The 13,036-nt window shown below is 38.4% G+C and overlaps 1 protein-coding gene across 1 annotated transcript in view; it reads right to left on the bottom strand.

Moving 5' to 3' along the window:
• Positions 1 to 85: 85 nt before the first annotated feature.
• Positions 86 to 13,036, bottom strand: part of PYGO1 (pygopus family PHD finger 1) — a 30,301-nt gene continuing 17,350 nt past the window's right edge. The window contains exons 2-3 of the mRNA XM_080396666.1: positions 8,850 to 8,935; positions 86 to 7,057 (exon numbers count right to left, since the gene is read on the bottom strand). Of these exons, the coding sequence (XP_080252792.1) occupies positions 5,933 to 7,057; positions 8,850 to 8,935 (1,211 nt within the window). The 3' untranslated portion in view covers positions 86 to 5,932. The remainder of the gene's footprint in view (positions 7,058 to 8,849; positions 8,936 to 13,036) is intronic.

Genomic DNA, 13,036 nt, shown 5'->3' with positions numbered 1-13,036 from the left:
TGTGAGATTATGCCTAATCCAAATGCATTTGCACAGACAAAATATTAGAAGAGCTAATCTAGACATTACATGATTAATAGGCAACTTCCCCGCAAAAGTTATCTTTATTTTAAAAGAAACTGAAAACAGACAGAAAGCAAGTTACATACAGTGCTGGACAAAATCTACCATATACATTTTCCAAGAACGCTTGAATCAGATTCTGATATATGTTCTTCTAGAAGGTAAAATATCACATCATTATTAACAAAAAAATTAAATTTTGACAATCTTAATCATTTATTTTGCATTGTTTGGATGGCAGTAGATGGGTAACTTGCCTTTTTCAACTCATCTTTAACACTGAAAGGAGAATGTGGACAACAAAATTTCAAGTCAGAAGGCCTTAAAATATACAGTGTCTGCTCTAAAGGCCATAAACAAAAGCTTAGAGAAGAGACAGTCTGTTAAGTAAAAATCCTTCAACAACTCCATATTATTTCACATTTCAGAAAAAACAATTAAGGGAAGGAAAAAAAAAAAGAAAAAGGAAGAAGAAATATAAAATATATTAAAAGCTTGCCCTCCATAAGTTATATGGAAGTTCAGGTTTAGACCATCCTTTCTGTGTCTAGGATTTGAGTGTCTTTGAGCGTCTAGGAATAGACACAACACCTCTCATGACTCCAATCGCAAACTGTCTCCAATACAGCAATTCCTGAATTACAGTGCACAAACCTCCGAGTAAAAAGGTGGGGTTGGATCAAAAATTATTTTGAGACAGTTTATTTGAACATGAAAAGGAAAATTAATCATGTATGGCAAACACTTTAACAATAGGTATTCCCTACGATTTTGGGATAAAACATTTCTGAACCAGGAGACTAAGGGTGACTGAATACTTCAAGCTACAGTCAACACCTCCAAGGGGCTGAACACTGTTCAAAATTAATTACCTCAGAACTGATGACACACAACACTAGGGCACTAAAGCAACCCTTTACTCCCATATAAAGCATAAGCCAACAAGAAATCAGAGGAGTTCCATACAAAGAAGTTAATGTGCATAACTGAAGATGTAGTGTAGGATAGTTATATTGCCTTAAGATTTCCACTAAGTACACTTAATTTTCCAATTTTAAGGAAGAGCCTATTCTAATATAGAAAGCTTCAGACAAAACTGAGTAATCGCAGAATAACTTTAAAATACATCCAGTTCTACAGCCTCCTGCATATATCTGACAACATTCAACAGATTAAAAAAATGAAGTTTTGTAAATCAAGTAAAGAGTGTTAGAATAGAATTTTCACACCTATGAGCTTATTACCAAATGTTCACCCATTTGTCAGTGGATAATATTAAGAAATTCATACTAACAGTTATGGCAACAAGATGACAATGCACAGAAGTGCTGTGTGTTCTGAAAGGTAGTCAGTTTTAATTACCATGAATTGCTACCATCTATCATACCTCATTCTATGCAAGATACCACACCAGCTACCAATCCATAAACAATAATGTTTCACATACTTCATAGAGTAGCTTAAAACACATCGTGATATGAAATAATTTGTATTACATAGTAATTTAATCCCTGGCCACAGGGTTAACGTTGGACAAAGTCTGGAAACTTTTTTCCAATTTGAATTACGTACAGTAACTTTGCCACACACCACAGCACTAATGCATGTATTACTTCAGACATGCTCTAATTTAAAATCGAAACAAAAAAGTTGTTGCAAAAATACATGTCACCAATGTGGAACACATTCAAGATTGTATAAAAAGTACTGAACTGATATCCCAAAACAGGTATATTTAAGCAGTACATAAGGAAAGATTAGTTTTAATATGAAACAATCATTTAAGTCACATACAACATGATAAGAAGCATGACTTCCTTTTTTAAAAATGTTACACCAATACTTTTACTGCCAGGCGATGTTTATTTATAAAATGAAAGGGACATATTTAACGCAGACGTGTCATTGTATTAAGTTGGAATAAAGACAAATGTTAAAAAAGTGCTACATTTGAACACCATTGATTTTGTAAAAATCTCAAACCATAAAAAGCATTTCAGTTGCAAATATCATAGGCTCCGAACTGCAAACACTCCGAAATGGTCTCGGCTGCATGCATGCAGTTCCCCTGACTGCGTTAATCCTCCCACGCTTCAAATTAAGCCTGAAAAATGAGATTACAAAACTGGTTCTTAGATGAAAAACTTCAGAGGTCACAAAGTATATTCTACTTTGAGCAGCCCCCAAAATTATACTTTTGTTTTGAATAGAGCAAACTTTACTACCTTCTCTAGCCTCTGTCACCTCTAATAATAGCTAAGTCTCTAAACACCCTTGGGAAGTGTTAGTCTGATCTTCTGAAAGAAGAGATTGAGGCATAAACAGTTAGCCTGCCTGTCTCAAATTATAGAAGGGATCAGTAAAACAGACAGAAACAGAATTTTTGATATCTACCCTCTAGCCTATATGCAGCACTGTCACTTAACCTGACACCAATAAAACAAGTTATTTTAAAGAGCAAAATACATATTTTCTCATTCAAAACTGGTCTCTGGCAAAACCCTAAGTATTAAGGACAGTTCAGTCTAGTTTATACCTATTTATTTCAGCCTAGGGGGGAAAAAGGAAAAGAAAAGAAAAAAAAAATAACATTTCGGGTTATATAGGCTGCATTTCTGACCGTGGCAAGGAGCTATTTTAAAAGGACACAGGCATTTCCCATAAAAATGTCAAGGTTTGTAAGATTTACAAAATCTTTGTGATATTTTTGGTGTGCAGCACGAGTACAGTCTAAATCACTAGTCATGAAAGAAGCACATGATAGTTCAATACAAATCGTTTCATGTAGAGTATTACAAAAAAACCTCACCTATTCTAATCAGCCCTCCCTCCCACCCACCCTTCTATAACTAATTTCTAATTCTAACCAGCTGACATTTTCCTAGTACCTTACTAACAAAACATGATTGTTGTTTTTCCTGTGCATACTTGAACTACTAACTAGTCAATACGTGCAGAGAAAAACAAAGTATAACTCCCTCTCTCTAGATAAAGAGTCCAGATATGCCAAGAGTATATCAGTAGGGCAAGCATATTGGCTGGATGACTTTTGGAGATCCTAATCAGTCCTATCTCTACAATCAGTGTGATAACAAGTTTGGTGTTGTTGGGGTTTTTTTTACTACTATTTTATACAACTGGCATTTGCTAATGCCTTGAATTTGCAGGTTAACAAACACAGATAATTTACCGGGTTACAAACCCAACATGGTACCAGTTTAGAAAAACTGAAACAAATCATCACAAATACACAATTTAAGGCCTTATAAAATGATACTCCAGTTGATTTCAAGTTTGTAAGAACACTATATTTAAATTCTAATGTCTTGCTAGCTAATGCAGAAAACACTTGCCTAACTTTGTGTAGGGTTGAGGAAAAGATTAAGAAATACATGGCTATTTTAAATACAATGTCTGCTCCAAAACAACTGTTAAAACATTACTTGGACTTCTGAGAACATCTTCTCACAACAGGAATGAGGTGTGGGAAAGGTATTGTGAACAGCACGCTTGGGTAACAACGTCATCATTGGAGCTTCTGTTGAATTTTCACTGAGCAAGAATTTTTATTTCATTTACACTGCAGTAGGTCTCAACCAACTCCACTACCACCACAGTGCAAATCATTGCAGAGATGAAATTGATTCCCAGAGGAACAAATCTATCTAGACAAGGTTTGGTTTAATTTCTACTGTAGATACCAAAAGCAAATTCTAACAGCCAGTCAGTCATTAGGAAAACTACTGAAGAATAACTCTCTCTAACAGAGGTTGTTGCTTGGTTGGGTTTTTTTTGTTGTTTGCTTTTAAATATCGCACCTCTAAGAAAACAAGATTAAGTTTAGTATCTGTATTAACTAAAGCAAACAATGATGAAAACAGAAGCCCTGGATCTGCCTTACACTTTCTTCACATCTCCACACAGGAAATCCTCAAGATATGAATTGTGACATTTTAGACATTATTTCCTTTTTCCTGATGAGAGGCAATACAAAGAAGGAGGGCGATACTGCACTTCTCCAGTAAAAGAGCATATGAAACTTCTCACTTTTAAAATAAAACAAGGACAGTCATGTAGATCTGCACAGTATCTTCCAGGAAAAGTACCACAGTAGAGTCCATTTAAAATCAAACACAATGGTGAACTAGCAAACAGGTCTTACTTTTCACTCGTTAGTGTAGCTTACCATACAAACTACCTTTTTATATAGATGACTGTATTTATATAGGCTCCTACATCACTTGTCACCACAGATCCGAACAATTGATCACATTAGGGAAAGTGACTAGTACCTGTAGTGCTTGACATATGATTTAATTGTTGCCTGTTTAAAAACAAAAAGTTTCCAGCACAGTGGTATCACAGGCAAGGTCTGTTATTACAGTGCCACATTTTATTAAGTTAAACCAACACTTCTCTCTAAAGAAACACTCATTTTCAGTTGTGTTTGCAACTTTATCACACTGCTAAGGCTGAGGTCTTCAAAGCTTGATGTTTCCCCACATTAAAAAAAAAAAAGGAGAGGGCTTTGAGATCAAGAGTAAGATCAAATTACCCATATTAAAATAAAATTCTTAGCATCACATGTGGAGCTCTAGTGCCATTCATACTTGTCAACAGGATATCAAGTTTAGCAAAGAAGCTAAATTTCTGATCACTTGCTTCTGATGTGAGCTAAACTCACCTGATGCGAAAGCTAGTTTTCTTCACCCTAGATGTCCCACCCCCTCACTAACAAACTGGCTGACGCAGTGGTGGGAATTCAGTTTTAAGACTTCGCTGGCCAAATTATCTTGCAACTCAGAGCCTGTGCTGAGCACACTCCGTTGCTCTGCGTCCTCCTTCATGCCAGGTGGACTGTCTAAGCTCAGGATGACTGAGCAGGCTCTCGTTGAAAGCCCCAGGAGACAGGCAAAACTTTGCCTGCACTGGTCCAGTCACAGTTCGCAGGCAGCACCGAGGTGGGAGGCTGGAACCATCAATGAGAAACGATGAGAGAGAGGTGCATGACTGCACAACCGTGACAGATGCAGAGACTGTATCCTAAAGTATGTGTTTAAGATAAATGAATTAAGGTTACATATGCAACCCTAGTTTTGGTATTCTCTAGATTTAAAGCACTGGACTTCATAAACTCGAAGTGTTCTTTTTCCAATGTAATCATATTTTGTAACTATTACCAAATACTGCAAGACCTAGCAAGAGTCTCCAGCAAGTATGTGCTGAGAAGTCAAACGAGATCATTGCCTTTTCAAGGAAATATAAATGTATAAGAGTTTAGTGGGTTTCATTGTGTTACTAAGCATGAAGTCATCTATTTGTGAATAGTGTGTTAATGCTTTAGTTCAAAAATAGGAAAAAGCATACACAAAATTCTCTGTATTTACCCTAAAATAAAAACTATTAGCACTGCACATTCCTCCACATCATCTCCACTATATTCAAAGAAAGGATAGCAAGAACATCAGTAATGGACATTCAACGTAATGAGTACTTGCAAATATAGTACCATTAAATCCAAGCACTAAATGCTAGTGTTAACACATTAACACTAGCAAATTAGGGGCTATTCATACAGCCACATTTTTGCCTTCAATAAAATTGGCAATGCACATCCTACTTCTGATCAGTTGTCAGTTATGTTTTACAGTTTTAATCAGAAACAAAAAAATATTCCATCCTGCAAAACATTAGCACACATAAAACTAAGAGTACAAAAGATGAGACGGAAGTTTATGAATTAAAACAGACTAGGGAAAAAAAGATTACAGCAATCAAACACAACTGATTGTCTGCAGAAAGTGAAGTACCCAATTTGTAACCAAATCTTCATAGCAAGTATTTCAATCACTACCACCAACTGACGTTGTTAGCCATCCGTATTCAACACAGGTGGTCCTGCAGTCTCTCTTGTACGCATTAACTGGACATCTTTGTCAGCCATGCAAGTATCACAACCCCAAACGGCTGACGCTTCTGCTGTAAGAAGGCCATAAGCTGACTCAGTCATGCCTGTACAGATCCGATGAAACCATTTTTGGCAAGAGGCTTCACACAGGATGGCATCCTGGTCATCATTAACTTCATGTGTACAAATTCCACATGGATAGACGGGTTCAGAGGACGAGTGACCGTGACGACTGGGATGAAGGGGTGTTTTGCTGCTCTTTTCAGAGTTGCATCCTTCAGCAGTACCTCGAGACTGTCGGGACTTACTCTGAGTCCCATTTGAATGGCCAGCGTTAGTGTTATCAGCATTATTCGAATGGCTATTATCCTGATTTACCACGTTGTTGTTTCGAGTAACATTTTTTAGGTCACTGTTACCTTGACTCACAATGTCCTCTGTCCTGTGATGATGCTGATGAGCAGCAGTGTTCTGGCTGGCTGCTTTGCTTGCACCTTGACTAAAGTCTTGCTTTTGTGCTGATGATTTTGTCTGGTTGTATGTGTTTGGTGGAGGAACAAAAGAATGGTTTGACTCTAGCTGCGAATTTGGGAAATTCGGATTGTTTCCAGGACCAAAGTTAGATGGCACATCAGGATGAGGTATCTGACCAGAATGGCCAAAGTTCTCACCAGGATTAGGTCTGAAATGCTGACCAGGCATATTGACATTTTGATTTATCTGAACACCACTATAAGGTGGTTGATTCCCAAAACTTGGGTTATCATGGGGACTGAAGCTGAAAGAGTGGGGTCGACTAAAACCCATTCCCACTGGGTTTTGAGGAAGGGGATGTGGTTGGTTTCTGAGGGAGTAAGAACCACCATATGGCGAGGACACTCTGGGCAGCATATGAGGTGGCATTCTGAAAGTGTTATAGCCTCCAAATCCAGGATAACCAGGATTACTAAAATATGGATTTCCTGAAGGAAGTGGTTTATAAGACACAGTATTATAGTTGTCATCAAACGGATTTGCAGCTACAAGGTGGTCAGAGCTTGGATTCGGCGGTGGAGCATATTCAGATGGAGGAGGAAATGATGAGCCCTAAAAATATTTTAAATACAACATTTAAATTAGTTTTAGTATTTCCCTGCAAGACAGACCAGGCACAAAGGTCCCGGATTAGCAGCACTACTGCTAAAAGAACTGTTCAGCTGTTGCATAAAGCTCACCCACTGTACCCTGCCAGGCTGTCTGAAATTTCAGTACAGAGGTGAGAGAGGAGTTTGGGCTCTGGATAACATGGTGATTTATAGTAATCTGTGTTTTAAAAATTGTGCAGTTGCACAACCATGCTTCTGAAAATACTAGTTGATATGTGACTTCTATTTCTTAATCTTTTACATCATAAAAGCAACAATACAGAAAGCCACGTGCCACTTAAACACATGTATAAAATATTTCCAAATGTTGAAGAGCAGATTCGAAGCATTTCCTTAGTTTCATTTTGGGTTCACTTAACTAAATATACATCTGTTAAGACACCCCGCTTCTTTGAGGATATATAAACCTAATGTTACTATAACCCTAAAAAAAGGTATACAGAATATAGGTCTCTGCATATAGGAATTTTCTATATTCTGTGTACCAAACAGAGGTGTCCCTTATGAGCATGCAGTGATTGTGGATAGCCTGCAAAGCATAGTCAGTAGGTATAAAATACAGGGATTTCTGGTTACAGAGAAAAGTAAAATCAAGTCTTTAATGGAGCCCAGAGGCTGTTGAAATGTCATCAGAGTGGCTATACAATTGAATTGCATTCTAGACTAGCCTGTGGGGAACATCTGCCTAGTTCACCCTCATGCTAACTGTGCTCACAGAAAGCATTTTGCATTTTCTCCTAAATACTAAGAAACTTTTTTTTTTTTTGCCCCCCCCCCCAAAAAAAAAAAACAAACCAAAAAACAACCCTTCTGCTGTGCCACAAAACTTGAACCTGGTAAGAAAAGAGAGGAAACTAATCTTCATGCCCTCTACAGTTATCACCATTTCAGAACACAAGGAAAGCTCTACCAAGAAGGAGGCCCAAACCCCTTAAATTAACTGAATATTTCTCAGAGCAGGTTTCACCATGACTACTTTAAAACAAAACAAAAATTAAGACAGCAAATCCACATCTCAATGGAATCTGGATAGGCCTAACAGAAAGAAACTGTGTGACCTACATAAATAAAATTACTCTCGCTAGGCAGTACCAAATTAACAGATACTCTCACTCGAAGCTGAATGAACACAACAAAGGACAATTCTGCATTACAGATATCTAATTGCTTTAAATGTTTTGTATTCAGGCTTCCTTCCCTGGAAACAGAAACTGTATAGAAATGCCAAATTGCAAGGATTCACTGGAAAGGAGCCGAACCTGCCTCATAGCATTTGCTTGAAAATCACTTGGGGAACATGCCAAGAGTTTGGTCAAAGCATTAACAAACTGTACTGATCCATTAGCCCACAAACCTACACATATTGGAATGAAGGTAAGAAGAAAAGTAGTCTCATGGCAACTACTCATGCTATACAGAATTCTACCAAGGGCTACAAAGTCATTAAAAGAAAGCCTGTTTCAGAATCAAATCCATATGGGTAAAATACAAGTTGTGGCAGTCTCACTGTGCTCCTCTCTTTATAGGACTTTGGCAACCTACAGAGATTAAAATAACTGCAGTGAGAATAACTAGTATTATGAAGATTTCAGCTTCACAATGCAACTAAAATATCTTACATGGTACTGCTATTTGTGAGAACAGACTGATATTCTGAACAACGCAAGCTAGTCATACCAGCAAACATGACTGCACTATTTATTAAGAAAGTAAAAGAACCAGAGGGAATTTACCTGTGCATTTGCTTTGCGCTTTTTCTTATCAGGGCTTCCAAGTTGTACTCCTGGTCCTCCTAACCCATCCAATCCACTGTCACCACCTACAAAATTTCAATCAGTGCAATACAGCATTAGGTTTCTTACAGACAGTATTTTAAGTTTGCCTCTGCCTGTCATAGCAACAGATACCTGTTATAAATACTGAGCTTGCATTAATTCTGGTGCCTTACATTGCAAGTCCTTAAGGAGCAAACACCTGGAGGTAAAAGTTTGCATACCTCACGTACAGCTATCTCACTCTATTACCACTCTAACATCCAATTCATGCTCATTACAGTTGGAATAAACATTTCCATTTATTTTATGTTTATCTGTCCCTTGGTACTTAATGTCTCCGCTTCACCAGTAAGAAGTATTTCTTGTTTGCATAACACATAAAACTTTCAAAAGAACTGCTTAAAACCATGCCAAAGATTCACCTCCTATTTAACTTACACAGACACAGCATTTATCAAACTCACTGTACCAATATACAACAGCATGTTACAATACGCCATGAAGGAAAAAAGCAAACAGCAGTAGATCAGTGTCGAAAACCACTGAAAACCTGCCATGTTGTTTAGACAGATCTCCAGTTTGTCAGATGTAAATTTCACTAAATGCAAGACTTGATCAGACAAAACGCATAGCTGTGGTGCTTAGAGGGATGGTTTAGTGGTGGACTTGGCAGTTCTGGGTTAACAGTTGGACTTGATCTTAAAGGTCTTTTCCAGATTAAATGATACTATGATTCTACAAAAAAGAAAGCTGCCAAAAATGACAGGGACTCTGGGCAAACCCACCCTACTCTGCAGAAACCTCAGAGAATAATAATCACTTTAGGGTGATAACAAGAGCGACACATGTTGAGATACTAACATTAAGAAACTGTGTGTTAATACATTTTTTCCCCAGGCCTGTTAAGATAATAGCTTATTTGCTCTTTAAAACATAAACATAAATAGTAACAGTATAGAACAGTAAGAAGGGCAATGCAACTTAAAAAATTTACTGTTACTTGTTTAAAACTCTTACTCAGAGTACAAGTCAAACTTTATCAAGATGCAAGCATACAGCTGAACACACGGGTTCGTCTTTATTACCAAAGGCAACCTGAAGATAACTGTGAATTATCAACAGTATTATGCAAAGAAGCACAATGTATGACATTACACTGCTCTATGTTAGACAAGTATTCCCAGCAGAGAGCTAAACCAGCTTTAGGACTATTCAATAAAGTAATATAAAATCTCTTCTCACAGGGAAGAAGTAGACTTACTATACACAGATCAAAGGAGGCCTACAAATTTTCACTCCTAGCACTTGCTTCCCCCCCACCACTCCTTTTTAGAGGTTTCAGAAATTTACCAGTCCTACCTCAAGCAAGAAACCAGTTCTGCCTCTGCTTTAATAAGTTCCTTTTGGCTTTGGCTGTCACTGTTGAAATTTAATTTCATTTTTCATTATATGGAAGGAAGATACGTGGTCATCCCAAATCAATACCTATCAAATTGTAGGTCTGAATTTCAAAGACTAGGTCATGAAGTCACGATCAAGTTCTCAGATAAACTCATGCTTGAGCATAGCACATCACGGTATAACCTACCACCAGAGTAACTAGGGATTGCTCTTCAAAAAAAAAAAAAAAAGGGTCCTTTTTGCCTTGATTTAGGATATGAAATCCTGCATATACTTAGTGCACTATGAGGCGCTGCCCCTGCATTAACTGTAGATACTAAATAATGACAGCATAAAGTTTTACATAAAGAATGATGACAAACCTCTTTTAAATTCCTACTCTATAAATCATCTTCTTGATAAACTATTTGTTCAAAATTGTCCCTGCATTTCACATTAGCTTCTTCTCCTGCATTCCTATATGTTTATCATAAATCCAGTGGGAGATTGTACTGTGAACACCATTCCTCACAACTGCATAAAATACACTCTTGTTCATGGTCCTGTACTCTTAATACATAAATGACATTAACCATTGATAGCAAAATATTACCAATATCCACATTTCATAATAAATCCAACAACTGGCAGCACAGATATGAGTAAATCTGTGATCAAGTAGAACACTGAGGATCATATGCAAGTGCTGTTTTACAGTAGTGTAAGTTAAAACTCCATTAAATTATATATAAATTCCCTCTCTGGGATATCATTCTTCAAAAACATAAGCAAATGAAGATTAGAATCCCAGTGACAAGTTCCACCAATTTCTACATGAACTACTTTACACGGGTGAAGCCATTCATATGCCTAGATTTATAGAAAGTCCTAGGAACAAAGCTTTGTATTTTCAGTTCTTGCCGTGTGAGGCCAATGATTTAATTTAGCCCTAAAAGTTTATATTTTCCCTGTGGATTTTATAATGATTTAATTTTTACATAAAAGGAAACAGAATGTTAGTCCTAGCATACCTCCAAAAAAGAGTGAATAAAGGTCATTTTCACACAGCCAAAATAAACTTTCCAGAGAGTCACTTTTGGTACCCACCACCCAGGCTTTCATCAAAAGGTGTATCGAGCATTTTGGAACATTGCGTTAAGGGTGCAAAAAATCATTTCACTGCCTGAGACTAATTTTCCAGGAAAAAATACAATCCTTTTGACTGGGGCATCATGTGTGTCATATATCCTGGACATACATGCTGTTCCACACAACACCTTTGTCTCCAAACTGGAGAGAAATGGTTTTGATGGATGGACCACTTGGTGGATAAGGAATTGGCCAGATGGTCACAGTCTAAGTGACAGACAGCCTGACGTCCAAGTGGAGACCAGTGATGAGTGGTGTCCCTCAGGGGTCAGTATTGGGAACAGCACCGTTTAACATCTTTATCAGCGACATGGACAGTGGGATTGAGTGCACGCTCAGCACATTTGCCAATGACACCAAGCTGTGTGGTTGACATGCTGGAGGGCAGGGATGCCATCCAGAGGGACCCTGACAGGCTGGAGAGGTGGGCCCGTGCAAACCTCATAAAGTTCAACAAGGCCAAGTGCGAGGTCCTGCACCTATGTCAGGGCAGTCCCAAGCACAAATGCAGGCTGGGCAGGGAATGGATTGAGGGTGGCCCTGAGGAGAAGGACTTGTTGACAACAAGCTCAACATGAGCACATGGCAATGTGCACTTGCAGCCCAGAAAGCCAACCGAATCCTGGGCTCAGGGTGATTCTGCCCCACTACTCCACTCTCATGAGACTCCACCTGGGGTACTGTGTTCAGCTCTGGTGCCCCCGGCACAAGACAGACAGGGACCGGCTCAAGCAGATCCAGATGATCAGGGGGCTGGAGCACCTCTCCTATGAAGACAGGTTGAGAGAGTTGGGGCTGTTCAGCCTGGAGAAGAGGAGGCTCTAGGGGGAACTTAGAGCAGCCTGCCAGCACCTAAAGGGGCCGACAGGAAAGCTGGAGAGGAACTTTTTACAAAGGCATAAAGTGACAGAACAAGGGGTAATGGCTTTAAAGTAAAAGAGAGTAGGTTTCGCTTAGGTATTAGGAGGAACTTCTTCACTGTGAGGGTGGTGAGACACTGGCCCAGGCTGCCCAGAGAAGCTGTGGGTGCCCCATCCCTGGAAGCGCCCAAGTCCAGGTGGGATGTAGCTTTGAGCAACCTGGTCTGGTGGAAGGTGTCCCTGCCCATGGCAGGGGGATGGGAAATAGGTTCCTTCCATCCCAACCCATTCTATGACATGATCTAGAGATATAAATACGTATCTGATAATTATTCTCTTATTAAATCATGGATAAAATGTATTTCAGCCATTTACATTAGGGAAAAGGAGAAAAGTCCCGTATTCTTTTTTACTTTGTACATACTCAAGATAGACATTTTCAGTGTTAGTCAGGAGAACTGCAAGTTGCAGTTCTGTTTACATATTAAGAGATTATGACTTTGCATGTAAATTATGCCATACTTAACATACGGCAAATACGCTATGGAGTGAGTCTTTTCATACTCACTGACAAATCTCTGTCTAGGTTTTTACAGGATGGATGCCAGAGTCTCTTTACACAGGGCTTTATCTCAGTAGGAACATTTTCCCAAGAAACATAAATGGCTGAATAAACTTTTAATTCTAGACAGAAAACTAAAAAGTGTCTAATTTTAACCAGATTTGGTGAACCTATTCTGTGGCCCTGATACTGTA

Source organism: Falco punctatus (assembly GCF_963210335.1).
Source record: "Falco punctatus genome assembly, chromosome: 7".
NCBI lineage: Eukaryota > Metazoa > Chordata > Aves > Falconiformes > Falconidae > Falco > Falco punctatus.
The sequence above is the reverse complement of the archived record's forward strand: the minus strand, read 5'-3'. Positions and strand labels throughout refer to the sequence as shown.